The sequence below is a fragment of the Verticillium nonalfalfae genome, assembly GCF_003724135.2.
Source record: "Verticillium nonalfalfae strain VnAa140/NRRL 66861 chromosome Unknown scaffold_23, whole genome shotgun sequence".
In the NCBI taxonomy this organism is placed as follows: domain Eukaryota; kingdom Fungi; phylum Ascomycota; class Sordariomycetes; order Glomerellales; family Plectosphaerellaceae; genus Verticillium; species Verticillium nonalfalfae.
In genome coordinates this window covers 239781-267393 of record NW_021167248.1, presented here as the reverse complement: position 1 = coordinate 267393, position 27613 = coordinate 239781, and the positions used below count along the sequence as shown (strand labels likewise).

At 52.4% G+C, this 27613-nt stretch overlaps 8 protein-coding genes across 8 annotated transcripts; 2 read left to right on the top strand and 6 right to left on the bottom strand.

Moving 5' to 3' along the window:
* Nucleotides 1-89: 89 nt before the first annotated feature.
* GAL1 (galactokinase) lies at nt 90-1688 on the bottom strand (the record flags this gene model as incomplete). The annotated part of the gene is made up of 1 exon (XM_028638363.1): nt 90-1688. The coding sequence occupies one exon, from the start codon at nt 1686-1688 to the stop codon at nt 90-92; it is 1599 nt and encodes a 532-aa protein (XP_028496983.1).
* A 3613-nt stretch (nt 1689-5301) lies between these two features.
* On the bottom strand, nt 5302-7057 carry D7B24_004189 (uncharacterized protein; the record flags this gene model as incomplete). The annotated part of the gene is made up of 2 exons (XM_028638362.1): nt 5302-6104; nt 6154-7057. 2 exons carry the CDS (start codon nt 7055-7057, stop codon nt 5302-5304), a joined length of 1707 nt encoding a protein of 568 aa, XP_028496982.1.
* Nucleotides 7058-9895: 2838 nt separating this feature from the next.
* Nucleotides 9896-11140, bottom strand: D7B24_004188 (uncharacterized protein; the record flags this gene model as incomplete). The annotated part of the gene is made up of 1 exon (XM_028638361.1): nt 9896-11140. One exon carries the CDS (start codon nt 11138-11140, stop codon nt 9896-9898), a length of 1245 nt encoding a protein of 414 aa, XP_028496981.1.
* Nucleotides 11141-15033: 3893 nt separating this feature from the next.
* Nucleotides 15034-16506, top strand: D7B24_004187 (uncharacterized protein; the record flags this gene model as incomplete). Its single annotated transcript, XM_028638360.1, has 1 exon — nt 15034-16506. The coding sequence occupies one exon, from the start codon at nt 15034-15036 to the stop codon at nt 16504-16506; it is 1473 nt and encodes a 490-aa protein (XP_028496980.1).
* A 209-nt stretch (nt 16507-16715) lies between these two features.
* Nucleotides 16716-17534, bottom strand: D7B24_004186 (uncharacterized protein; the record flags this gene model as incomplete). The annotated part of the gene is made up of 1 exon (XM_028638359.1): nt 16716-17534. The coding sequence occupies one exon, from the start codon at nt 17532-17534 to the stop codon at nt 16716-16718; it is 819 nt and encodes a 272-aa protein (XP_028496979.1).
* A 441-nt stretch (nt 17535-17975) lies between these two features.
* Nucleotides 17976-19066, bottom strand: D7B24_004185 (uncharacterized protein; the record flags this gene model as incomplete). The annotated part of the gene is made up of 4 exons (XM_028638358.1): nt 17976-18236; nt 18295-18456; nt 18512-18609; nt 18667-19066. 4 exons carry the CDS (start codon nt 19064-19066, stop codon nt 17976-17978), a joined length of 921 nt encoding a protein of 306 aa, XP_028496978.1.
* A 2634-nt stretch (nt 19067-21700) lies between these two features.
* On the top strand, nt 21701-23329 carry D7B24_004184 (uncharacterized protein; the record flags this gene model as incomplete). Its single annotated transcript, XM_028638357.1, has 1 exon — nt 21701-23329. One exon carries the CDS (start codon nt 21701-21703, stop codon nt 23327-23329), a length of 1629 nt encoding a protein of 542 aa, XP_028496977.1.
* A 632-nt stretch (nt 23330-23961) lies between these two features.
* D7B24_004183 (uncharacterized protein) lies at nt 23962-27114 on the bottom strand (the record flags this gene model as incomplete). Its single annotated transcript, XM_028638356.1, has 4 exons — nt 23962-25271; nt 25323-25370; nt 25431-26618; nt 26799-27114. The coding sequence occupies 4 exons, from the start codon at nt 27112-27114 to the stop codon at nt 23962-23964; spliced, it is 2862 nt and encodes a 953-aa protein (XP_028496976.1).
* Between the last annotated feature and the right edge of the window lie 499 nt (nt 27115-27613).

The window sequence follows — 27613 nt, the reverse complement described above, 5'->3', positions numbered from 1 at the left end:
GAAATGACAAAGACATCCGACTGGCGCATACCAGAACCAGGTCAACGGACAGGCAGTACGGGCTTTCAATTGACAATCACTCCACTACATTACGCTCCAATGCTTCCTTCCTTGACGATGAACACAGCGCTGCCGCTTCCTGGCCGGCTGACCACCGTAGCCTCGGCCTTTTGCTCCGCTGTCAGCTCCCGCTTCGAGTAGTACTCACGGTCCCATGCTGTCTGTACTGCCTCGACCTTGTCAGCGGGGACGAGATGCACACTGCATCCACCCCATCCAGCTCCAGTGATGCGACTTCCATATGAACCAGCCTCGCGTGCGATCCTGCAAATATCGTCAACCTCAGGCCAGCTGTTCTCGTACGCTGTCTGGCAAGACGCGTGCGTTTCGTTGAGCAGGGCGCCGAGCTTGGTGTTGAGCTCCGTCGTGTCAGCGCCTTTCGACGGCGCGGCGGACTCAATCAGTGACATGAACTCAAGCGTGCGTAGAGCTTCGGCGAAGACATGCAACGCGCGCTGACGAAGCTTGAACCGGTCGGCTCGGATGGGGATCTTAGAAGTGTAACGCGCCTCCAATTCGGCAACTGTGATGCCGAGCGTCGAAGCCACTTCCTCGCGTGTGTAACCGTCCTCTTGCGACAGTGCTGACTTTGTCAACCGGATGAGCTCCACGAGCTGAGCTTCTGGAGTATCGAAATGGCTCCCAGTCGCGACCGAGTACTCGCTATTGGCAGCACGCTGGTGGTGGAAGTAGGTCTCATGGAAGCCGTGCAGTGAGGTGCCCAAGGGTCCGGCGTCGGCGGGCAACTGCGTTCCGGGCGGGTTAAGCACGGCGTTGAGATAGGCAGCAGCCAGCGTTACCTCGACGACACGGAGGTTGTAGTGAATTGGCCCTGTGACATACTTGTTTGAAGTCACAAAAGACTGGGCGATGAGGAAGACAAGCTCGGGGTTGGTTGGAGGGAAGAAGACGGGACGAGCCGTCAGCTTGGGGGCAAAGGAGACGAATAGAGCGGCATCACGCTCCGAAAAGACAGAAGCCGACTGGTCCATGCCTCCCGAGTTGACGCCAACCGCACGCTCGCTGACAATGGCAAGCTCCGTAAGCTCCGTCTTGTCGACAGCCTCCTCGCCATTGGCGACCACGACAGCGAGCGCCGACGCAGAGACAAAGGCCGCACTCGAGCTGAGGCCTCCACCGGCGGGCACATTGCCGTCCATCAGGATCTTCATGCTCTTGGGGCGGAAGTCGGGTCCCCGTTTCTTTCGAAGGAGTTCAAGAGCGCCACGGAGCCCGCTCTTGAAATAGTTGGTCCACTCGTGCTGGGTGGCATCAATTTCAACGTCGCCGTCGACTGCGACAGCAAACTCGCGGGTGGGGAATTTATCGGACTGGACATTAGCCACAGTCAGCTTGAAGGACGACGAATCGGCGGGTGTCTCGTCGTAGGAGACAGCGATGATGGCGTCTGCCGTTATGGCCATGGGAAGGACGGAGTATAGAGAGTAGTCGAGGTGCTCGCCGATGATGTTCACGCGTCCAGGGGAGCGTGCGACAAAGGCTGCAGCCTCGCCAAACTGTTGCTCAAAGCGCGACAGCAGTGTTGTCCATCGCTTCGACTGTGATGGCAAGGCATCGTCGGTATAGATATCCCTGAGGGAGCGCGCGATGGGGACGTTAGCAGACATGATGGTATTTGACGATTGAGATTCGGGCTGTCAAAGATATCAAGGACAATGGCGCATGCGACAGCTGTTGCTACCCCGCAATGCCCCTCACTCTGCTTTGTAGGCTCTTGGCGATCTGGTATTCCTCACAAAGCTCACAGAATGAGCTGACGAGGTTGAGCGGCACGACGATGGTAGAGGATGAGGCAGGCAAAAAGATGGAACAAACGAAGCAGGAACGAAAGAAAAAAATCCACGACCGGCTTGTCAACTTCTTCATCATAGCGGTTTGCCCACTAGCTCAGGGCAATTTACGCGATCGAGCCCCTCGTCCCCATTTCACCCCTCCACGTCCCCAAACCCCTCACCCACCATGTGCCCCGCGAGAAATACTGCGTTCGGGGAACTCGGCTCCGCTGAAACCCGCCGCCATCACAGTTTCCCGCCTTCGCACTTCAAAATGACAGCCCAGGTTTTCGGTTTTCGCGTATTTTAGCGTCCGCCCGACATTGTGTGGCTTGATGTGTCGTCGATTGCCAGGCTGGACGCTTGGCTGACGGTCCTGATGTATAGCTCCTCGGCTCGAGGCGGTCAGAACCAATTGGTTTTCAGCATCTTTTGGTGAAGCAGGGCTGCGTTGGGTGTTGGGTTATCAGCCGGTTTAGGCCGCCTGCTCATGCACAGCCAACCCTCCTTCGACCCCAATTACACCTTGTCTCCGTCTATCCAACGCTCGGGGCATTATAGTACGCAATCCTCAACCGAAATCCAAGACTATCTAGGAGTAAACTCGAGAGCGGCGATAGTCCTTCTCGTCTTGTGAAAGACAGACGTCATCGGGATGCCAACATAGCCAAAGACCTTTCGCATTGTTGCTTCGCTACGACCACTTTCCAGGTAACGACACAACGGATCAACAAAGACGCTCGAAGAGCATCAATGGCTGTAGACAAAAAAAAATCAATGGTAAATATCAGCGTCTTCCAGGGTGTCAAATCTGGTGGTACGGGTGAGCTGTCGATACAGGCCAGAGGCCTCACAGTATTTGGAATATCGTGACTTCAAAAAGTACATTGAAATCTTTATGGATATAGCAACTAGTCAAAAGGTACTCACAAGGCCTCAATCCTTGTTTCCCACATTCGCTGCTATTTAGCAAGCCAAACAGGCCAAGCAATTCACCAAAACCAAGATCATTTCGACGGGCTCATGTTTTGAACCCCGACGAGATACCCTGTAAAAGAGATATTCATGCATTTGAGTTTTGCATGGTAGCTAAATTCACCCAAACCGTTTCATTATCTTTTATATTGGACATTTGGAATCTCTTTTTGGTAGAGGTCAGCCTCTGGTGTTGGGCCCGTGGCTCGTAAGGCAAAAAAAGCTTTCGTCTAACTCTAATTGCCGGTGCCGGCTACTAAGAATTTTCAAGGTCGATCTTTTTCCGTGAACTACAATCTCATCCATCTAATACGATGGAGTCTATTTTGTACACGATTTGGCATTTCTGTTGCAAGCTAACCTTGGTATTATTACCGTCTACTGTTGCGCTTATTTTTCTTGCCGAGATGTGCCGCCTTAAAAGGGAACATCTGATCTTTCAAGTCACGTCATCTGCCTGATGGTTGTTCCAGGAGAGTCGCGACCGGCTGCTTTGAATTCAAAATCATCCGAAGAACAGCAATCCAATGTTCTAGCGCAAATCGTGAGTGTGCAACACTTTTTCCTCTGCCTGGGCTCATAGAACTATTTGTATCTAATTTAGATCCGATCTTCTGTTTCTAGTCGAGGGATTTCTCAAAGAGTCAAACTATCTAATCAATCGTTAACCGGAGGGGATTAGATTGATCAGGCCTGCGCGCCGTCTCCGACATCCAGCGCTCATCTCACAGACTCCTGCCAGGACCACTGCCTCCTTTCGGATCGGGGTCTTGTCGTAGGGCGCAGGGAATAGAAGATGCTTAGTTCGATGTCAAGGACGGATCAACATGCTGTATAGGGTGAAATGGAATGCGGATAGCACTTCAGTCGCGGTCGGTCACTCGGCGAATCCAGGTGTTCGAAGCATAATGAATAACATGTTTGTAGACGTCATACCTCAGGCATGAATCGTTGCCTGTCTCCCCCTCAAGCCCAGTGTAGCCTAGCGCTGCTGACAGCGCCCATTGACACGATCCAGGCTTTCCCCGCATCGATCGCCTGGAGCTACCTCAAACTCAGGGCTTACAGGACACTTCGGAGCTTACTTGGTACGGTTATCCAACGTCATTCGCCACAATCTTACCGGCCACCCCCTCGCGGGGGGGTGTTTCACTCCATAGGTGGAGAGGCTTCCGAACCTTCAGTGGAAGGTGCACGGCTTGATTGGATATTTCGCCCTCGCTCGCTGCTGGTACGGCCTGGGCGACTGGTCTCGGCAGACTGTAGCTTCCATTGAGAACCCATAAAGTCTCGCCCTCGCTGCTCTCGACATTTTCCCCATTTCCTCTCCGCAACATAACTTGTATCATCGCTCACCTGACCTGATCACTTCAAAACCTCGCTCAACCTCCTCGACCTCCTGAAAATCTTTGACAATCAAATAACCATGGGCGGCTGTGGTTGCGCTTCTTCTGGCTCGTGTGGCTGCGGCCCGAGTTGCACCTGCGAAGGCTGCCCTGTAAGACTCCTAGTGTCAAGTTGATATTCGTCACACTGACATTTGCCAAGCATAAATAAGACTTCAGCAGTCTGCATAGCTCGTGGACTGTGCTCCCCGGGTGATATCCGACAATGTCGACAAGCTGGCAGTGTACCCGCTTGCAAAGTGATTCACATTGGTGATGCGACGGTCTCGCGCTTGTTTCCACCGATTTTACAACATGAGAGAAGGAGTCCTAGGCAGATTGAACAATTAAATCATTGCCCATCTTGACTCAGGTCTCCTCATCGTCATGTAACTTACTCGTTGACATCTGGGACATATGTCAATTTCTTGTTCGTGTCGACTGATTCACCACGCCACCTTAGCCGCTGCTACCAACCAGCGCCATTTGATTGTCCCCCATGACACTGTCTAGCCAGCTATCTATCAGGAATTCGTCATATGGCACTCAGCGCTCGCAATGATGAATCTGAAATTTGCTCGATTAAAAAACTCCGCATCCACGTCATCTATAATTCGTCCACGACGCGATGAAAGCACGACGGCGTTTCTTAACGTCCGTCCACTGTGATATGCGAACGGAGTATTGTCCCGTGTCTCAGAGATATCGGGATTTCTTGTGTCAGGGCCCAGACCGCGGCTGCCGCGGGCTGGACTGTGACGGAGATACAGGATCATCCAAAAACATGCTCAATCGCGCGCAAAGGCTGCACTCACCTGCAGCCCCAGACTGTACAGACCTTTGAGCACGCCCAGGTCAGTAGAATCGACACAGTGAAATCAAATGAAGTGCAGTTTTGGATGGTGAAGCCGTATGCGCGACGCATCGTTGAATCGTCTGGTCTCATGTGTTGTGATTAAAATACGGACCGCGAGTTGAGATCGTTGGCCAGCAGTGCACGTCTTTATTAGGAAAATTTATGGTACAAAGATAAATGTCCACATATGTTGAACGTTGTGCCAAAAGCTGCAGGATGCATGACGATGTCACTAGATACCAGAGTCTTCCTGTTCGATGGAATACGTGTCCTGGAAGCTTGACCATGTAGAGCACCCGTCATTGAGGCTGCTCTGATCAGATATACCAGCAATCTCGCTGTATCTCTCGATGAACTGCAGCGCAAAGCCTTCCGAAGCGTGCCATCCGATGTGGCAGTGCATCAACCAAACACCGGGGTTGTCGGTTTCCCAAGCCATGACAAGGTATCCGGAAGCCGGCAGAAGAGCAGTATCGCGGCGTGGAGGGTTCTCCGTATTCAGGGTCACTGATGCGGAATAAGTCCCACTGCCCTGGGCGAGGACAAAGAAGTCGTGACCATGCAGGTGAATTGGGTGAGGAACCCCCATTGCCGTCTGGACGACGAGATACACCCATTTGTTAGCCTCGCTGAGCTGAAGGACTGCATTCTCCGTTTCCCATTCGGTAGCTCCAGCGAGAACCTGTCCCAAAGTTGGGTCGGCCCAGTCAACAAGCAGACTTGTGCTGTTGAGGTACCATTTGAATAGGCCAGCCGAATTGCGGCCAACTGTAGCGATTGCCAGGTCACTCCAGTCAGCACCTTCGACGGCCTTGGAGACGACAGGGACAAGATTGTCAGACTCGTCATCACAACTGTCCGTATAATCGTAACCAATAGTCTTAGGTGTCGTCACGGAATCTCCATAATACACGATAGCCTTAATATTATCGGTGCTTTCGTTGTCCGAGCAAGCTGACTGGGGGATAGCGCGCATCCAGAAGCTGTCTGCCGCTTCTGCCTGGTTCGCCGTAACAATGATGTCGTAACGCTGGCCTGCTCTAGTGAGTAAGTAGTTTCGAGACATCAGGAAACATTGACGTACCCATAGTCAAATCAACCATCGTCGTAATGTATGGCTCGACAGGAACCAAGTCAGCAGCAATGACCGTCAAAGTGTGGTTGTCTATGCTAAACTTCCAGTGTGTATCAACTGCAGCATTGACGAGTCGCATGCGATATGAGGTTCCAGCACTGAAAGGTATAGTGAGACGTTTGCCTGTCTGCGACGCATCGTCGTCATCACCATAAACATTTGTACCGTTGATGAGGCCGTTGTCAAGCATGGGGGGACCGTTCGTTTGAGCTACAGCATATAGCTCATCAACCGTCTGGTGATCCCAATCGTTCAGGAAAACAACACCGAGATCCTCGTCATAGTTGGCAGAGGCAGGACCATTGATGATAATGCCACCAAAGATGCCTTGGTATGCCTGCAGGGCAAAGTGTGAGTGGTACCAGCTTGAACCATACTGAGTCGCTTTCCATGTGTATGTTACGGACTCGCCAACAGCAACGGGGCACTGAGTCACAGCTGCCACACCATCGTGCTGGTTTGTATTGTTCTGACGCATGCCATGAAAATGGATACTGGTTCCGTTGAGGGAAGTCGACAGAGAGTTGGTGACATGAACTGTCACAGTATCGCCCCAATCCGCAAAGATGGTAGGGCCTGGGATCGAGCCATTGACAGCCATGGCGGTTCGATTGACGCCGTCCGGGGCTACGTTGACATCCGTAAGCTCAAGCCAATACTCTCGAGTGACGCCGGTGTCTACTGCCTCAGTCCACCAGTCTGTGTCGATGGAATGATCGCACCACTCAGACCTTGTCGCTGGTGTGTTGCCGTTGCAGACTGCCCTCGTACCCATGGTGGCACTGGGAGCGGCAAGAGCAGTGTTTGTCGAATGAATAGCCATCAAGGCGACGAAAAGTCGCAACGACAGCATTTTGTTAGGCCGTTTGGTGAAACAACGAGGCTAATGGATCTATGGCTTAGACTTGATGCAACAAAATCGAGTCGATGACTGAAGAACAATATGCTGTGATAGCTAGTATGGTGAGCTGAGGGCTGAATTTGTCTCAATGAGATGAGGACTACTTTGTCTTTTGTACGTGAGACGACAATGCGTGGACCGTGTCTTTCTCACTCGACCTTTGGCCTCAAAAATATCATGAACGTTTTCGTCCCTTACAATCACTGGTGATGACCCCCATGTAGCTCAAGCACATTTACTCGTGAATTTCATGCCGTCAAGCCGGCTTGGGTAACATCTGCCATTGGCCCCTGAAGTTTTGGTACGTGATGACGAGTCCTTCTCCTGGCTTTGCTGCTCCTTGCTGAGGCTACTTCATAGTCACACTTGAATCGCCTCAGTCGTCATCAGCTTTCTTGGCGCGGCGGCTCCGAAAATACCGATTAGGTTATTTTGATAACAGCTAAAGATCGCAGCCGCTGTGTATTAAAGTATACGTTCCGCCCTCTGTAGCTGCACAACGCCAGTCTTCATTCGTAACAACCTCCGAAAGCGATGCCCGGACCCCTTCCGCAACGCGAGTCTGCAGGGTTCAGAACGGGATATTCATGTAGTTCCCGCGGTCAATGCCGATGGTTTGATCCACAACGATGGCGCACTGACCTTTCTAGTAAATGTTGTTAAAGGGGTGTTGGGTGGTATGGTATGGCAAACACACGGTCTACGGAATGCCATCCGCCTGCAACAAAGGGGCTCGAGCGCTATGATGACCGCCTTCCTTAGGGAAGTACAAGAGTTCTCTACGTACATTCTCTCCACAAATGACAGGTGGGTCTTCAGGACCCTGTAACTATCTAAGCCTCCTCCGAGTTGTGAACCTCGTGGGGCAGGTCCGAAGGTTGACTTCACCTTTTGAGCAATGGTTGACATGGTACTTGAATAATTGTGATATTGTAAGCAAACAGGGTCAGAATAGAGAGGGAGGTGACGCGGCACGCTGAAACCTGAATATATATAGACTCACTGTGACCCCGACTGGAACACTCTCAGATAGTCACCAGTCGCCCAAACAACAATCGTAGTGTCCACTTGCCTTCAATCATCCAAAATGCGCTCTATCAAGTTCGTTCTTTATTGTTTTGCCACTGTTACATCAGCAGGGCGTTTCCACAAGCGGGAAAATGCTGATGGTAGCATGTCATTCGAGCTCTATGCTTACGGTGACGGCATTGGCGGGTTGCCTATCATGTCCGACGGATGTGAGCCGCTCCTCAGAATCTTGCGTACCGACCTGACTGACCATTATGTGAAGCTCAAGTTTTTATTAGTAGCTCGTATGGCCTGAATAGCACGGAGGGAGCCGTGGTTACATGTTAGTTATGACGCACAAATGCAAGCCTCTAGAAGTTGACTAATGATGCACAGTCACCGTTGGCCAAGAAGGCACATGGTATGGATTTCCCAACTCAACGTCAAATGCTGGCAACACTCCAACCTGGAGCAATCTTACTCTCAGTATTCCAAATCCTTCGTCTGGGTCTGACGCAGTGCACCTTGATAAGCCATCCAGCACGACTGGAGATCGAATCAGCGATGGCTTTGGGTTCTATGGAACTGTAGCTTACCACCTCGCATCTGGTGGCGCCTTTGAGTCCCTGTGGGCGGCTGATCAATTGGGAAGTGGCAGAGATACGAGCGCCATCCAGTGGAATACAACCGATGGTACGACAGGGATGGTTTCCATCATTCTCAAGTCTACCCCTCCGTCAAGTGGTGTGCCTTGAGGCCAGTTCTGAGCCACGCACGTTTCGCACCCTAGCCTGCAAACCATCCTGTGATGTAGGGCTCCAGCGCGAGTATCTACTGAGGGAAGGGGTCTTGCCCAGGTCAATCCGGCAGCCAGTTGTTGTGTTTAAGATAGAAGAACATCTGAAGTTTGCCTTCTGCATCTATGAGGGCCCATGGCCATGGATGTGCCGATGGAGTCTCGTGCCCCCAGAATACTCTCATGGACCTCCTGTTTGAGATTGCCCCGGAGATACCTCTTGACATGTGCAACCAGAAGTTGCGTTTTAGCTGTGAAATATTCGGGACACGCTCCTGATCCCGAAAACTTTAGCGCTAGGAAAGCCTAGCTGAACAAGCACAATTTGCAGCGAGCTTTTCACATGGCAATCAGACGTGTTCTTCTCTTGTGGGTGCCAAACTCATTCTTGCAGTGCTGGCAGCTTAGCGTGTAATTTGAGTGATATGCCGCCGACCTCTTAACTTTCTTGTGGATGCCAAGATGCGTCCTCAAGATCTGATAATGTCCACAATAGTCCAGTTTCTAATGCTGGACTTCCCATTCTTCAAGCCAAGATTTGACAAATTCAACAATGAAACTTTGGGCTTTTTTCACTGGGTGTGGCGGTAACTGACATGTCGTTTCGTTCTTGAAAATGCCATTCTCATCCCAATGATGAACAGCGCCACCGCCAATGATCATACGAGGTTCGCTGACCGTGGACTCTGGATACTGAAGCCCGATCTTATGTGGTGTAGCAGCACGCCATGGATCAGCTTCGCCATCTATTATGGCCACACGTGGGAAGCTGAAAAGGAAGCCACCGTGCTTGTTGATGTTCTCCACCTTAGGCTCGTCGAAGATATTGAAAGCTTTGCGGCATGTAGTTGAGGTGAAATTGTAATCAATCAGACGCGAGATCAATGGAAGTTGGCTGTCTGGGACGCCTGATCCTGTCTGGAAGTAGCCCCATCTACGAAAAGGGGTTAGTGCTAGTGTAAGTCTGCCTCGGAACAATAATTCACTTACTCAGTGCAGACTTGATATTGCCAAAGCCTCCAAACCTGATTAAGGTTGTCCGTGGAAAAGTCTGTCCGGCCTCCGAAACATGAGTCCTGCGGACGCCCACGGCAAGTCGACACACGTGTGAGGTTGACGTAACCAATGTAATTCTGCATAGTAAGCGTGAGGGCATCAATCTCGTCTTGATACCCTCCTGTCACTAGGATTGACTTGATGGAGTCTTTCAGATCGTTTGTTGCAGGGTATAGAATCTCGGTCGATGTCATGTTGCCGCAGTAAAGCGCAAAAGCAGGACTATTTATGGCCGGATCCCAGTTGACCGATTGCAGTCCTGCGATCCCACCCCTGATGGCGCTTGCAAAATGAACATCGCGAGTGACATTGGTGAGTCCGAAGACCGTCTTGAGCTGTAAAATGTCCTCTCGGTCGCCGCCCAGCAGAATGTTATCGACCACGTGGGTCACCTTTTGCGTCGCTGGTGCGCAGCCTTCCGGCGCGAAAAGTCGAGCAGCTTCGTAGTACTCCCAGAAGTCGACTACTGCAGCTGTTACACCCGAAGATGAGATGGCGCCCCAGAAAGTGTCGGGGTACAGCTTGCGGAGAATGGCGACGAACGCACCGGCGTAAGAACCGCCATATGCGACCCAAGGGGTGTTTGGAGAAGTGAGATTTACGTCCTCATATCCTGGAAATACAATATTCTGGGCAAAGTAGGCTGTATCGGCCAAAGCCTGGTCGGTGGTCAGGAAGCGTAAGTTTTCGGTGCTGAGATCTTCCGTCACGTAGCTAGCTCCGTAGTAGCGGTGCTCGAGAATGACGCCGAGACCGTTCGTCGCCTCAGCCAGGATTGCAACGATGCCTTTCTGCAAGAACGGCAGGCGCCCCTGGCCACTCGTTTCGCCACCGGAGAGGACAATCACAGGGCCGCCCTCCTTATAGAAGCGATCATCAAACCAGTATCGTAAGTTGAATGATCCATTAGAGTGCGGTTCATATTTTGATTCGTTGTGGAAGTGATCGATGGGTACCGACAGCGTGTAAGACGGATAAAGAGTTGCGGGGTCCGGTGCGCCGCCGTTATTTTGTCTTGTTTTAAGAAGCGGCGACGCAAGGTTCTGAGTGGCATCTTCTACCAACCCCTGAAAGAAGCCGAGGTTCTCCGTGGTGCCAAGTTCCGTGGAGGCGGCTACAAGACCGAAGGCTTGTGAAAGAAGGAGAAGGCCCGCGGCAAGCCGAATGATCGTCATTTTGACTTTGATATAGAATTGGAATTGGAGAGTAGGCATCTAATTGCTGAGGTATGTCCATTATTTATCTTCGCCGTGGGAAGAAATGACCCCTCGTCTGTCGACGGACTACTGCAGTCCGGGTGCCGACGCCACCCGGCCGAGTGTGACCTTCCGTATCGAGGAATCGAGAGGGTCTATACGATTGGCCTGTGATAATAATTTAGGAATGATCTCCAACGTCTGGGCCAGATCCCACACAAAGGTGCTTATCCAATGCCCCAGCCATGTGTCTAACATGTCGTCACGGGTCGGGTGACCGCTGAGTCTCCACGGAAGCCCATGACCGAACTTTGAGAAAGGTGGAAGATGAGCAAGTAGACCGATGAGATATACCAACAGCCGCCATCTGCTGAGAAAAGACGGTCATCTGTCCAAACTGCCCATGCTCGTTGATATCGCATTCTATGCCCTGAATAAATTGAGCAATTATGGGATTGACGTAGACAATATTGTGAAAAGACACTGCATCGACTATTTATTTCCCACTGCCAAAAAGAGCACCTATGAATATCTGGACAGCTGGCGATAGAGCATAAACAAGTCTATTGACACAGGCAAAATTCGAGCCAATTCTCCACAGCTGCGGCTCATATAGTTCAAGCATGAGAACATGCCTGAAGCTCTGACGGTGAACAGGAACTCATTCCAAAATATCTCACGGAATGCTAAACAACCGGCCACTCTCTTCGCTTGACCCTAATCTTGCGAGCCCTAACGGAATGTCTTGAAACGACGCCTCCTCAATGTGTGGTTTCAGATCGCCTGCAGCTATCATGTCCAAGACATCCCGCAATTCATCGATGCTGGCACTCGTTGAACCTTTGACCGAGATATTTTTGGTGACGAGCTCCGACATTGTCGAGGTTATCTGCGGCGCGGCTAAGCCGACCACAACCACCGTGCCTCCCGCCCGGGTAGCAGACATGGCACCCTCGACAGCTTGCTGAGCGCCGGCGAAATCAATAACAACATCAAAGGCTTTGTCTGCAAAATTTTAATGTTGGTTGCCAGAGCCTTAGCTCCGGCTGCACGCGCTGGCTCGAATTTGGCAGGGTTGATGTCAAAGCCCTAGACCTCAGCCCTTAGCCTGGCGGCAATAGCAAAACCATTGAGCCCAAGTCCACCGAGGCCGATGATACAGACGGCGCACGTGGCTGTGACTCGACCTTCGGCGACAACAGCATGATAGGACGTCGCAATGGAGTCAGTCGCCACTACTGCCTGAGCGAAGCTTACGGCATCCGGAAGCTTCACCAGGTTCTTGATGGGCGCAACAACATTTTCAGCATAGCACCCGTCGCATCCGACGACCAGAGCTTCACTCAAGTTTCAAGTTTCATTCCTCGATAGGATGTCCTACACAGGCAACGGCCACACGATCGCTCACAGTCAGGGAAGCACAATCACTGTCGATTTCGGTGTTCGTCCCAGCAATCTCATGGCCCAGCACCGCGGGGAGCGTGCACATCCAAGCAGCGCCGCCACCTTTGATAACGTGCGTGTCGGAACGACAAAGACCAGCTGCCTTGACTTTGATCAGAGCATGGCCTTTGCCGGGCTTGGGGATTGGTAAGTTGCGGAGCTGAAGGCCGCTGGCAGTGCCTGTGAATTGGAATGCCTTCATGTTGTTTTCGGTATGATTGAATTTGATCTGAGGAAGAGATTCTAAAATAATATTTGTCGTCGCTGTCTGAGTTGTGCTGTATGGAAGAGCTCGTGATGCTGAGCTGGTGCTTGAACACAGGCGTGTATTGGACAATGTTTATAGCATTAAGGATCCCTTAGTATAATTACGCCTTGCTTCTCAGACTTGATGGACTCAAGTGACAAACTATGGATCACAATGGGTCATCCATGGTAGGTACTGAATAGTGGGCTGAACTCCACAATTGAATTTGAACACCTAACTTAGCCCGTCTCAAGCAGTGGAGGAGAGAAAGTTGATTCTATAGATTATGATCGGAGGAGGTGGGCTAAGGGGACATCATAGATCCATGCGAGGGCTGGCGTTGAGAGCAGGTTCTATGGTTCCCGGAGTTACAATCATCTTCACAATATGTATCACATCCGTGACGAATTACTGATGTATTAATTTAAATGTCCCTGTCTGGTCTTTATGAAACCTTCATTTGACCCATAAAGTCATCACAGCCTCAGGACACGATCGCCTACAACTATTGTGTCATCTCAATTACTGATCAGATATAAATCTCTACCGGTAGATATGACCTGATGGCGGTAGCTTCGGCTGACGATAGAGGTGTTTTGCCACGCGTTGCAGTCATCACCCTATCCCGCATTCTCGATGGATATGTACGGAAGAGTTTATTTCTTGAGCTGAGGCAGTGGACGCGAAGCAATTAAAGAGCTCGAGCCAGAGTAGCATTACTTCTCTTCCCCTGAGAACTAGTATTTGGAGTTGAATCAAGGCTATACTCTACGGGGGGTACCAGTCTGAATGACCTGGCGTTCAACGATCCTTCAATCGTCCCTGCATTCCCAAAAAGACCTTAAATGAATATTTTTTTAGAATTGCCCGGACTCGTTACAGGTTTTCTTGATCCTCGCCGTTATCAGATACATATGTCTGGCAGTCCGTGCTAGTATCGACATATCGTCGTGTCGCTGATCTGAGGCTACCGGATCTAAAAATCATACCTGAATGGCGCAGTGACGGCTCTCACGTAGCCGTGAGCTGACATACGGCATGTAAATCTAAACGTATGACCTGTCAAAGAATGGCTTCCGCATCGCTCGGCGCTTATATTATATTCTCGTTATCCTTCTTCAAAAGACTTCCCCCTCAGAAACGGGCCAACATCGATCAACTTGTTTTCTCTGATGATTCCTACTGATCCATTCACATATAAAATGCGAGCCATGGTCATAGTATAGGCGCTGCCGCCGATTGCGAGTACCGCCAGCCACGAACAGAATTTCTGGGAGTTCCGCCAGCAGTCGGGGCCAAGCCAATCTTCGTGGACTTCTGGCTGACGCCATTCCGAATGTATCCTCGCCGGGTTGACTCGCTGTCATCAATAGAGTGGTCAATGGGATGGACACTCGGCATGTTACCTCTATCTCCATGCCTAGATTCTGTTACGGCAATGATGTCGGCCAGCCGCAGGGCGATGTACATGTACTACCTTTCTTTTAATACAAAACTAAGTCCATTTTGTTGGCTGGCACTTAGCTAGGCCTGGCAAGGTGGGGCGAGTTCTCTTTGTCATCCTTAAAAACAGGTATGGCCTCGCCCCCCAATTTTACAAGGCGTATAGCAAGATTTACGGGCAAGAAGTTGCGATGATGAGCCCTCGTCTCTGGTCTGGCTGTGATCGATCAAGAACAGGATGATGTCTGCGGGGTGGTGGGGGAAACTCCGCCAACGATCAGGGCAATTGCCGTTAGTTGTGGTGGGTCTCAGGTCAAGCACATACGCGGCCCAATCATGCGGCAGCAAAAAGATGCATCGTGACGATGATCAGAACTTGCCAAGATTCGGAACCACGGACTGCGGGGTGGAGGTTATAAGCGCAATGCGGAGAGGGTGGCTTTGCGTTCAGTCCCAGCATCTCCTTATGGGTCGCTGGCTCAAGGGATCAACGAGACGAGATGAGTATCACAGGTCTTAAACCCATGAAAGTATTCTCTCCCTCGGCCTCGGGCCTGACGAGCCCGAAAACTGAGCCAGGTCAGTCGGAATACTTGTCTGGAAAAGAGTGGTATCCACATGTCAAGAAAGTACATAAACGGAGCTAAACCATCTATCTCGCCTGTCTCTAATTTTCATCATCGACGCTATTTTGAGGCCCATCTTGAGTTCCCACTCGTTCTAGACTTAATTCGGAACAATGGCCCGAATTCGACGCAAGATCATATCTGCCGCATTTGTCGTGCTCGGTACCATTGTCTCTCTCAGCACCTCATCGTTGTCGCCCGCCGTTATGTCGCCCGCCGTTATGTCGCCCCCCGTCAGTTACAATAACGTGCTCATCCACCAACGCGCGGACCCCCAGATTGTGAGACATACCGATGGGTGGTATTACTTCACAGCTTCAGTCCCTGAGTATGATCGGGTCATTCTTCGTCGTTCTGAGACTATACAAGGTCTTGCGGACGCTGAAGAGGTCGCCGTGTGGACAAGGGCGGCCTCGAATGCAGGTGTAGGCTACGTTTGGGCTCCAGAGCTACATTACATCGACGACAAATGGTACATCTATTTCGCCTTGGGGCGTGCTGCTCCTTTCGATATTCGCATGTTCGTCATTGAAGGAACAGGAGACAACGCACTGACTGCCGACTGGGTTGAGAAGGGTTTTATTACTTCGGACTGGGATACGTTCTCCCTCGATGCCACGACCTTTGTTGTCAAGGGCACACGATACCTGTGCTGGGCTCAGTCAGATCCCAACTGGCAAAACGGTGTTGGTACAGGTCTAATGTTGGCTCCAATGGAGAACCCATGGTCCATCCGCAAGCCCGCAATCGTCATCACCCGGCCAGAGCTACCTTGGGAACGTATTGGCCACAACGTCAACGAAGGGGCATACGTGCTCGAACGTAATGGCAAGCTGTTCTTGACGTACTCTGCAAGTGCCACCGACCATAACTACGCGATGGGTCTTCTGACAGCCGACGCTGACGCCGACTTGATGGATCCGACATCATGGCGCAAATCGCAAGAGCCAGTTTTCACCAGTAATGCGCAAACCAGTCAGTGGGGGCCCGGACACAGCGCTTTTACCGTCTCGGAAGACGGCTTGAGTGACCTGCTCGTCTTTCATGCCCGTCAGTATAAAGAAATCGAGGGGGAACCGCTAAACAACCCTGATCGTCATACTCGGATCCAAAAGCTGTACTGGAACGCCGATGGCACCCCGAATTTCGGTATACCGGTCTCAGACGGGGAGACTCCCAGCCGCCTGCGTTCTTCGGCAAACTCAACGCAATACATTCGTCATAACGAACAAGGTTTTGTTACAGTCGAGGCAGACATTGGCTCTCTGGGCGAAAATATTTTCCGTATCGTCAGTCCTGGGCTTGCCGGTAAAGATGAAGTGAGCATTGAGTCTGCTAGCCAGCCTGGATCCTTCCTCCGGGTTTCCGGCTCTAGCGTCGAAATTCACCCGTATGATAACTCGACCGAGTTCGGTTTTTCGTCCAGCTTTTTCCACCGTGAGGGTCTTTCTGACCCGAAAGGAGTCTCATTCGAAGTCGGCAAGGACTCAGGCCTTTACATTGCCTCTGAGAGTAATGGCCTGGGGGTCGTCAACATTGCTGACATCAAAGGGCGTCTCGATGTAGCTACCTTCTACAAGGAATAGTGCGTCTTAGCTAATGAAGCTTTCGCTAAGAGACATATGGTTTCGAGACCAAAATGACACAACGTTTGATGACTGAAACCCTTCTCCTATTTTCGTTTTCATGTGAACTGTCACCTGCAGCAGCTGCTGGGATCGTGTCAAAGATACATATCCCCTGATTCGTGATTCATTTGGGCCGGAACTAGTGGGCAGCGATGTACCTGTCGCCTTCAGGCAGAAATTCCCATCCAGGCTGCCCCTCCAATGACGGCGGCACCGATGACATACGGACTGATCTTGATAGCTGCAGCTCGAAAAACCCTGAGCTGCTTATTGACGATGATCCGTCGGAGCTCTGCCGCCTCGTTTCCGTGTGGAAATGGAATTTCCGGAATATCCCTGCCCAAAAATTCGCAAAGTGGTTGCCACCCATCACCCAGCTTGTACACCAGTAATTGTTCCGCAGGTACGAGTCTCTGAACACCGTCGTTGTGGCGATCATAAAGTTCTCTCGTTCTCGAAACCAGATCGCCAAGATCTTCGGAACGTGTCCAACCAAGCATCATTTTTTGGACGTTTGTGGCGGAATGATCTCCTGTCCACGGCTCAAGGTAGTTTTTGATGAACATCGTGACCCTGCCGAATATGCCCGACAACATGTCAACGAATGACTTATGCCACTTGTCATAATCTCTGATGACAATGATGACCTTTGCGTTTGGGTATGATGCAATGAGGGACTCGGCGAATGGCCCTGCCAGATCGGTGACGGCCTCGCATGGGCCAAATACTGCGTTCCAATCCTTCGCTGTCATACCATTGCCATTGTATGACGGCAAGCTCGGGAAAAGTGCGTCTGCTGCACGACCGAAGACCTCGAAGTCTTCGGGATTGTCGATAGCGTGGAGACCATGGTAGACGTTTCTGTAGCCCAGTGCTGTGAGAGCCAGGCAGATGGAGTAAGAGCCTGTTCGAGGAAGTCCTACACTGAGGACCTTCATCTCCCTTGCGACCGGGGCAGCGCTCGGCTCGTTGACTTCCTTGCGCATGTTGCCTCTTCGTTGGTGTGGGACAATCGCATACAATTTCTCTCGCAAATTAGAATGATCTGCCAGAATCAGCGTTGCGGCCAAGACTTCGAACTGTTTAGAGATGGCCGACCGGCATTCTTGAACCAAGGCTGGGCTCGTACACCTGAGCGGTGTGGTCTGGAGGATCACACGCGTCAGCCATTTGTGTATGTCCAATCAGGCGGAGGAGGGGGCCGGGGGCCCACCTTCGAACCTCGCTTGACTGCAACCAAACCCAAACTTGGTGTGACAGCAACGCCAGGCCGCCGAATATTTCTGTCAGTGCGCAGATTCACTGGCCTTGTCACTTGCGATTGGCTGGACGCGAATCATTTTTTCTCTCGATGTAGGTAGGTAGTTGAATTAAAGTCCTCGTGTACAGTCTACGCCAACGTGGCCAAGCACCCAAACCTGGACACCTCAGTGAAAGCCCTCGGGCCAATAGTCAGCAAGCCACTCATATGGCTCCTCAGGCTCATAAAAGTTTGTCACTGAGCCGTTGAAGCTGGTTGTGATGTGGTCTGTTGTGGTATTGTAAAGCGCATACTTTTCGTCGGGACCGGTGCCAATTGTGTATGGCACCGTTTGGACGTTGTTCCCGATCTCCTTGTCGCAGATGCGGTCAAGACCGCTCAACTGGGCGTTCTTTAGTCGGAACTCGTCGCCGTAATTCGGGTTGATCTAGTAGTGGTCAATATTCGAAACAACCGACATCGGCTACATTGGTTGGAAGACTCACGATGCCCATGCGAATTCCGTCTACGGCAACCACGTTTTGAATGGTTGCGTTACGCTTGGCTTGGTTCAGACAGTTTCCGCAAGACTGGTAGAAAGTACCAAATCCCTCGGCGTAGAAGCCAGTAATGTTGTACTTTCCACCCAGTGAGTTGTCCTGGAAGATCTGCGAGGTTGGTTAGCGGACATCCTTTGGATCCCAATTCGAAGTTATGATTGACCTTGTCTGTTGCGTTGCGGGCACCGCCACCAATGACTCTCAGCTGGGTGTTCAACCCCTTGGCGGTCAAGGCGTCCTCGCAGACGTCCTCCCACCAAACTAAAAAATCCATGTTAGTCTCTGTGTCCAACGGTCATGTCATCCAGCCCAGCTTACCGTTCTCGACCCAAGCGTCGCCAAGGGCATGAATGCCCTCGGCTTGATGCTTGCCAATTATAACATTCCTGATTGTGGACCCGGCCATGAGGTTGAATACAGCATCGGCGTCGGTACCTTCGGCCTGCTCATTACAACTTCCTTCGGGACGTTCGTAACGCTTCATGCCTCCATCGAAAACCTGGCCGGGCATAATGTACATAGCGTTCTCAAGAACGACTGTCTCGTTGGCGACAGGGAACTTGGTGACAGGGAAAGGGAATCGAGGAGGAGGCCTCTCTCCCAAATCACCTTGAGTCGAGTCCGAGTCGCCTTGTGAGCCATCCCCAGTCTGCCTACGCCCGACAGCGGCGGACTGGGCGAGAGCCGGGAGGAGACTCAGGAGAACGGCGGCCTTCATGGTGATCAAGGGAAGTGTTTTCTGAGTATGTCGAGCAGACAGTTGATCGTATGGGTCCCGCTGAATGAGGTCTTGAAAGCCAATTGATGATCCTAAGGAGACAGAGAGATCTGCATGATGAGAGGGCGCAGATTATGGGCTGTCTTTTATACTTGAGATCTCATCATTTTCTGAGGGAGGCTGGCACAGCGGTGACGGCTTTCCTCGAACCAAGCCTTGGCAAATTGTACACGCCGATCACTCTTTGACACAGCAAATTCTACAGCAGATCTTCTACTGCTCTCATACGTTGAGGCTCGTGCGTTTGTCACTCGTTGCCATCTCGAGTGGCTCATGAACGGTCGGTGGCTTGCATGGATCGGAAAAATTGATCATGGGTTTCCATGAATCACAAGCCGTGGATCTTGGAGCGTCTGCCCCGAGCTTGGCGCATGCTTGTTTTCATGCTTAACTTTTTCCCCGCATCTGTTGAGATTGGCTGATCACGGTTTTGCGGGGCATGGGGTTGGGTGGTCCTCCCCCTCGATTTTCCCCAAGATCGCTCTGCTGTGCATCTGCCAGCCTAGCCTGCAGGGCTCAGTAATAGCCTGAACGTACCTTCGAGGACTTGGCCAGCTAGACAACGGCTTTCACTTGCTGTATTGGGACGCGCATGACCTCATGGTTGTCGAGCCACAGAAGCAGCATTTGCAACGGAAGATCTCACTGCTACCTGAAATTGAGGCCAGGTTGGAGTCGATCCACCAACTATACTTAAGATCACTGGCCAGGATCATGTGAATCCTACACCAAGGCTAGAAGAAAAGGACGTAGCAAAGCCTGCGTCGCGAAAGTCATATGCGCCACAGCCAGCCACTGCGGTCCTGGCACTTTACGGAAATTTCGCTTCCTCTCTGGAGCAGCTGAGCAATCAGGAACAGAGATCGGCGCTTCCCGTCAGCTTTTGTATTGACCCAAGCATTCCCTATTCGCTTTTCCCTCAAGTGCTGGCGACAGTCACAAATGCGCGGCTTATCAAAGCTCACTGATAAATGAAAAGGTATGTTATTCTGTGGATCGTCACATCACCAAAAGCTCACCCGACCTTTCTACCTCCCTATTAATATTATGGTCAAGGTGCCTATTAAAATTCCTTCTCCTCGCGGGCCTGTAACTATTCAAAGTCATGGAGCAGTCGTCGAGAGGAATGGTAGTAGCCGTTGAGTCAGTCAGCTTCTCTAAGCCGAGAATTTGGTGACAACGAATGTTGGTTCACAGGCCTTGTGGCATCTCGGTAATATCATGCTCGAAGGAGAGCTATCCGTCGGCCTGTATACTAGTTTTCGCCATTAGACTTCCATACTTGTGTAGCCAGGAAGTAGGTATTGATCAAATGTGGCGGCGGCTCTCTTGCCATTATTTCGCCATCGCCCATCAATAGATGGAACAAGGACAGGTTCAGAAAACCACCTGAACTGTAGCCGCGTTGCCTGCTTTGGACTTCATTCCATGGTTCACTCTCCATGCCTATGCTAGTCTTCGAACCGTGTCTTCTGGGAATCATTGCAATACGTACGTGGCATCTAATATGTTGCCAGGGTCAAGAATTGTCTAGATACCACTATCTACAACTACGTATATGAAGCCCAAAATCAAAGCCGTGTAAGCCCTTGATACGATTGGGCTCTGGAGTAACGCATCAGAACGAAGGTATACACCCCAAGCGACTGAATATACCTGTCAGGCGGTCCCTGTGAAGCCACGGAACGGTGCTGGTCAGGACCTAGGGACGACGGGCACGCGTATGTATGAGTCACAGAAAGAAGTCCTAGCTAAGAGAGCCAGAATTGAAGTAACGTTCCTCCCTCGGATGGTCCTGGTCCCGCGGGATTCATACAGAATTCAAATGTGTTCTACAACCATATACACTATTCATTGCCTGCAGACCTAATGCAAAATTCTTTTCTCCCCTGCTCAACCCTACGGTCTGATGGATATCTAGCGAACCGATTAGCGAACCGATAAATTGAATGGCAACGTGCTGAGTCGAAAGTCTAAGTGGCAGCGTTGCATCAAGTTCAGCGATACCCTTGCTTGTTCATGCTCTCAAATCGATTGGAAGAGACTCGTATCAGCGTCAATTTGTAAATGCTCAGCGAGAGCTATGAAGGCACCAGAAAGAGTAGCGAAACTAATAGCTCCCATCCCTGATATCATGACTGGGGTTGACAGTTGATGAATCGTGACTCGAGTATGGATGGTGCAATCTGAAAGCCAGACTTTCGCTTTGGCTCCAAGCGATGAAGAGGAATTGATAAGCAGACCAGAGTCCATCCACCAATATAGCCCGCAGAGGCCGGATAACATGGCACACGATGCATAAGGTCGCTCGATAAGGAGTGATGCGGGTCTACCGTGTTTTGCTGTTGATCTGAATGGTGAGTTTTCACGAGGGCCCTGCAGATAGCGTCAATGCTAAATGTTGCGCAAGATCACGTCATGCATCCAACTGGCCACCCGGCGGGGCCGATGGATTTCATACTTCTTCCCCTGCTATGTATTTCAAGTGTCCTCTGATCTATTGCACTGTTGATGGCCTTCTTAGCTGTTTAACTTTCCCTTTAAAACGGATCGAGCTGAAAGTACCAACACGAAATGCCAACTTCAATTGCACAGTCAAAGCCCATCGAGGTGGTCAACCCTAATATCATCCCCTTCGCGAATCCAACAAGTGTTTCAGACACATCTCATAGCCTTACTTCAGCCTCGGTGGATGACAAAACATCACCGGCACAAAAGTCTGTGGCTGTCATCGGCGCAGGAGTGAGCGGTGTCTTAGCCGCCGCTCATCTCCTGAGGCGCAACCAACGCGTAACCGTCTTCGAGAGATCCTCATCCGCTGGGGGAATATGGCGATATATCGAGGATCGACCAGAAGACCCCGAATATCCTGTTACTCTGGCTGCGGAAAGTTCTTCTGAGGTCTTTCCAGATAGACTTTCCTCAAGAACAACCACACTACGGACAGAGAAAGGCCTGACTCGGAAAACGTTCGCACCACCTGGACCTTGCTACGCAGGCCTCCGCAGCAACATCCCAACCTATCTCATGAGGAGTTCTCTATCTGCCTGGCCCGAAAGTGCTGGCCGCGATGTGGTTCCTCATCACTTGGTCAACAACTACATTCAAGGGCTTGCACAAGATTTCGGCGTGAATGCTGTAACTGAATTCAACACGCGCGTGGAAGAAGTTATCAAGCCAGAAGGTCAAAGTCAATGGAAGGTTCGAACTCTTCGAATCGACAACAAATGCACAAAAGATACAGAGCCTACATTCTTCGAGGAGCAGCACTTGTTTGACGCTGTCGTTATCGCGTCTGGTCATTATGACATACCCTTCATCCCCAAGATCCCAGGGCTGAGTACATTGAAGAAACAATTCCCCGAAAGAGTCACCCATTCCAAGCAGTATCGTCATCCGGAGACTTTTGCTGGCCAGAATGTTGTCGTCGTCGGTGGCCGGGTGTCGGCCGTCGACATATGTCGTGAGTTGGCCGGCATCTCCGCCAAGACGTATCAAAGCGTGCGGGAGAGCACGGAAACCTTCAATTTCAACATTCTCGGCGATCAAACAAAGCAGATATCGGAGATAGATCACATTGCCCTCAAGAACCAGGTTTCTGCAGACGAGACATTTCTGGAACAAAACAATGTTCTCCCGGTACAGCTCCATCTGAAGGATGGTCGCGTCTTGGATGGCATACACGCCATCATCTTCGCCACCGGATATCAGCTCACGTATCCATATTTGAGATCTTTTGAAGTTCCTCCAGATCAGGTGACTCGGACGTCACTCGTCGAATCCACGAAGTCGACAGTCCACAACCTCTACAAGGACATATTTTACATTCCTGACCCAACTCTGACTTTCGTTGGTACGCCATTCGATATTGTCACATTCGCCTGCTTCGACTATCAAGCCCAGGCAATCGCCCAAGTGCTCTCGGGTGCTGCGGCTTTGCCGAACCACGATACTATGCGGGCTGAGTACGAGACGCGACTGACAGCAAAAACTGCTAGCAGGCAGTTCCACAGTTTGCGAGGCCATGAGATCGAATATGTTCAAGGTCTGGTTGATTGGCTCAATAGTGAAGCTGATCGTTTAGGAGTAAAGGGACAACACATAGAGGGATATTCGAAGGAGTGGATCGAAGGATACTGGATTTTGCAGAAGAGGGTGTCGGCAGCTCTGGGGTTGCAGGACCCCGCGCAATTGGAGACATAGATTGCAGTATGGCCTGCCGTTTGTTCTGAACAGGCCAGGACGTGCGGTGATTGTGGTAGCTGGATTGTCGAAAAACTTTCAAAGAGAAAGACCACATACGGCTTCTAGCATTTTCCGACCATCCGGCTCATGCAACGTGATGTATGTAGAAACGAGTAACATCAAGACGAGGATTGTTCACAAACAACACGAACTCCGACACGCCAAGACTCATTGTATTGGCTAACCTCTCCCCTTTCCAAGGAGTTCACTGTCCTGAGAGACCTCCGGTCGGTCCACCCCCAACCTTTGGCGAGCCCACCTGCAATGAGCCCGGAGTCCGCATTCAAATACCCCACCGGCCGTCATACTGGACAACCGCATTAAAGGAGTCCCTGTGCAAATAAAAAGGAACAAACATTCCCGTTGAGGCCGAAGACCATTCTGAAAGTGTTTCCCCCTCCCGTTCCCCAAGAACCTTTCGTGGTGGGTAAATCGTACAAAGCGCTTAAAGTCATACACACACTCTCGATTTGAGTGAGAAACAGTCGCATGAGTTTCCGTCCAATTACCGCATGTCGAAGCTAGACCGCTCAGCTGGCAGGAGATCAGTCTTGATTGCTCGATCTCCAATCTCTCCGCGAACTACCTCTCTAATGGTAGTTGCCGCCCCAGCCGCGCTGCTGCTGTTGCTGCTGTTGCTGCTGGCCGCCGCTGCCATAAGCCTGGGCCCCGTACGAGCCATAGGCCTGACCGTACGAGCCGAAGCCGTTGTTAGCGTGCTGTCCGCTACCGCCCATACCGTATCCGCTTCCGCCGTGGTGACCATGGCCTTGCGCGTGGCTAGGATAGCCGCCGTATCCACCCATTTGCGAGGCAGATTGAGGGGGGGGCAGGCCAGACTGGCTGGACGTGTTCTGCGTGGCAGAGCCAGGGCGAGCACCGCCGAGAGAGGGTGAAGGGCCCGCTCCGGCCTTGGTTTCACCGTATGGCTTCAGGTCGTCGCCGGTAGATGCGCCAGTCGACGGCTGAGCGGAGGCGTTATAGCCCTGGCCAGAAGACTGAGTGGGGAAAGACGAGCCGCTACGACCGAAAGAGTCCTGGATACCTCCAAAACCACTGCCGCCAAGGCTACCAGGGTTGCCAGACTGCGCAGAGCCGGCGCGGGCACCATAGTCACCACCAAGACTAGAGCCACCCAGGCCGCTGTCGCCACGATGGAGAGATGATTGGGCGAATCCGCTGGCGGGAGACGAGGCATGTTCATAGGGGCCCTGAGGGGACATACCATACGGCTGTCCATACATGCCAGCCTTGCCGTAGGGGCCACCTCCGTAGCCACCCTGGCCAAAGTGTCCGCCGTAGCCCATGTAGTTGGAGTAGTAAGGGTTGTTGTAGTAGGGGTGGTTGCCGTTACCACCACCATAGGGGTAGTTCTGTTGGCCGTGGGATTGCGGCTGGGTACCTTGGCCGGCGGCTTGCTGCTGAGCTTGAGTAGAGGGATTGGGAGTCGTGTGTCCGCTATTGGCATCGTTTGAGACGGCCCCACCGTAGCGAGACTGGTTGTGAAGACCGGCGCTCTGGGGGTACTGGCTGATGTTCTCGGCCTGCGACGTGTTGTAGCCGCTGAAGGATCGCTGCTGACCGGCGACGCCTTCCTGGTGGCCTTGGCCACTTTGCTGGCCGTAAGGCTGACCGTAATAGCTATAGGGGCCGCGTCCCTGTTGGTCGGAGGTGTAGTAGGAGGAATACTCGCTGGGCGCGGAGCTAAATGCGCCACCAGGCTGTTGAGCCTGTTGCGTTTGCTGGCTTGGGAAGCCGTCCAGACGGTTGGGAGTAGAAGCAGTGTTGGTTTGTTGCGAGAAGGGATCGACCGACTTCTGGGGGAAAGACGACGCATCCTGTGAGCCAGGCTGGCCGTACTGGGAATACTGTCCCTGAGGCTGTCCAACGCCAGGAGGAGCTGTCGGGAGGTCAGCGACATGTGACTGTGTGATGTTTTGATTCGACTTACGCTGAATCCCAGAGGCGGGCTGGGCCGCAGAGGCGGTAGCGGGCGTAGCTGTAATGTGATGATGGTTAGCATGCTTCGTCAATCAAGACCTTTGTCATAGGTGTTTACCTGAGGGGGCGACGGAAGGGGCAGGGGCCGCCTGCGTCTTCTGGTTGCTGAAGGCCTCGGGCACGGCGGCCTGGGGGGCAGCAGGTGGGAGAGAGGTTCGGGGTTGGGCGATGGGGGACTCTGCGGGGGGCTGAGCGCGTGTTTCAGGTTCCTCGCGATCGCCATCAACATCATCCTCGCTGCCGATGTTGAAGGCACCGAACTGAACGGCGGTGCGGTCGACCTCGCGGTTGCCCGGCATGCGGACCGCCTCTTCCTGGTCAAGTACTCTGCGCTGGAAGCTGGGAGTACGAGTGGCGCGATCAGTAGTCGCCTTTAGAGCCGAGGTCGCATAGCCGCTGTTAGAGGTGGGGGTCGCCGGAGGGCGGGAGGCTTGGTGCGCTTGCTGTGCGGCAGAAAGAGGCGTCGCGGTGGCACTGGCAGCATTGAGGCGAGGATCCCACGAATCAGCTGCGGTGCTTGCCACGGTCGCGGTCGCGGGAGGGTGAGAATCATCAGCGACCTGTTCAAGATTGGTCTCAGTCAGTTGGTCCTTGGACGGCTGTAGGGCCACTTCAGGCTCAATGACGGTAGGTACTTCAGCTGCGATGGGCTCCTCAATGGCTTCGGCGGGAGCTTCAGGTGCGGTCTCGGGCTCGGGCTGAGCCTCGGCAGTAGGCTCGGGCTCGCTTTCGGGTTCAGCGTGGGTGACGGGAGGGAGAGGTTCAATGGATTCGGAAGGCTTCACGGTGGGAGCTTCCTTAGGTTGAGCGACGGGCTTCGGAACGGCAACCTGGCGGAGCATGCTGGCCCAAGTCTTGGGAGCGTTTGAAGGCGGGGCGGGAACCTGAGGAGATTCATCAATGGGAGCGATGGCAATGGTGGTGGGCTGGACGACAGAATCATCCGTCTTGGAGCCCCAAGCGGGCGACTCTTCGGTGGGCACCGAGAGAGGCTGACTGTCCTTTGTTGTCTGGCGAGCTCCGTTCGTAGGAGCCGGTTGTGAGGACCTGCCCCGACCACCACGCCCACCTCGCTCGGTGGCTCGGCCGCGGCCGCGTCCACCCTCTGAAACGATGCGACCGCCACGTACAGGCCTGCTGATGGAAGCAGATGAGTCGATGTTAGTGGCAGGAGTGGTCGAATCCTTGGCCTTGGCACGGGAGACCTTCTTCACCTTGGAAACTTCGCCCCATTGAGAGATGGTTCCTGCGAGATCACTTGGTTAGCCGCGTGGCCAGTTTGAAGACGAAATCGTATTGCCGATCATGAACTGGGAGGTGGAATGTGAACTGGGCGGACGTGACGGGCCGACTAGACCACAGAAGGGGGCTGAACATGGCAATTGGGGTCGACGCGACGCAAGCTTGTGGGGAGGCGAAAACGCACCTTCAGCGATGCGCGTGACAGCCTCGGTCTCATCACCATCTGTCTCCTGAAGAGCGAACAGAATGTCGACTTCAGACCACTCAGGGAACATCTCTTGAATCAAAGGCGTCTTGGCGCCGTATAGCTTCTTGAGTTCGCCGACCGCTCCCTCATCGTCAAACGCGCTCGGGTTGTCGACCTCGGACTTCGAATCAGTCTTGTCGGCGCCGTTGGTCCTGCCGCCGTTGCGACCTCCACGGCTGGCAAATCCGCCTCTGCCACCGCGACCAGAGCCCCTGCCGCGCGAGGCAGCAGGCCGCGTTTGAACGTCGGACATGATGTGGTGCTAGATGAAGCACAAAATTTGGGGGGTTTTTCCACGTGGGAAGGAGCAGGCTCGATTACGCACTGTCCCGGGGGGCAAGGCAGCTTTCGATGTCGAGTTGAGGATCGACTAGGTGTGGAAGAGGGAAAAAGGAAATGTGGCGGATGGACGGAAGGAAACGTCGCGCAGGCGGTCGGTGGGCTCGATGGGGTTGGTGATGATGATGAGGTGGATGGAGGAGGATGTTTTGTGCAGCTCAGAAAAAGTTGACCTTGAACTGAGAATGGAACCTTAGGCTCCAGCCCGGGGCGAACTGGGACAGGACCTGGAGACAAGAAACAGGCGTGAGCGTGTGTGGGTGCAGGGCAGCTGAGTTCGGGTAGGGGGGTGCTGCAAGGGAGCAGCCAGGGGCCATGCTCCAGGCACTTCAGCGGCCGTGTGCAGCAGGAACGGCCCCCTTTGCTGACGCTTTGGGTCTAGTCCATACTACGAGGGGGCTGTGGACAGCACG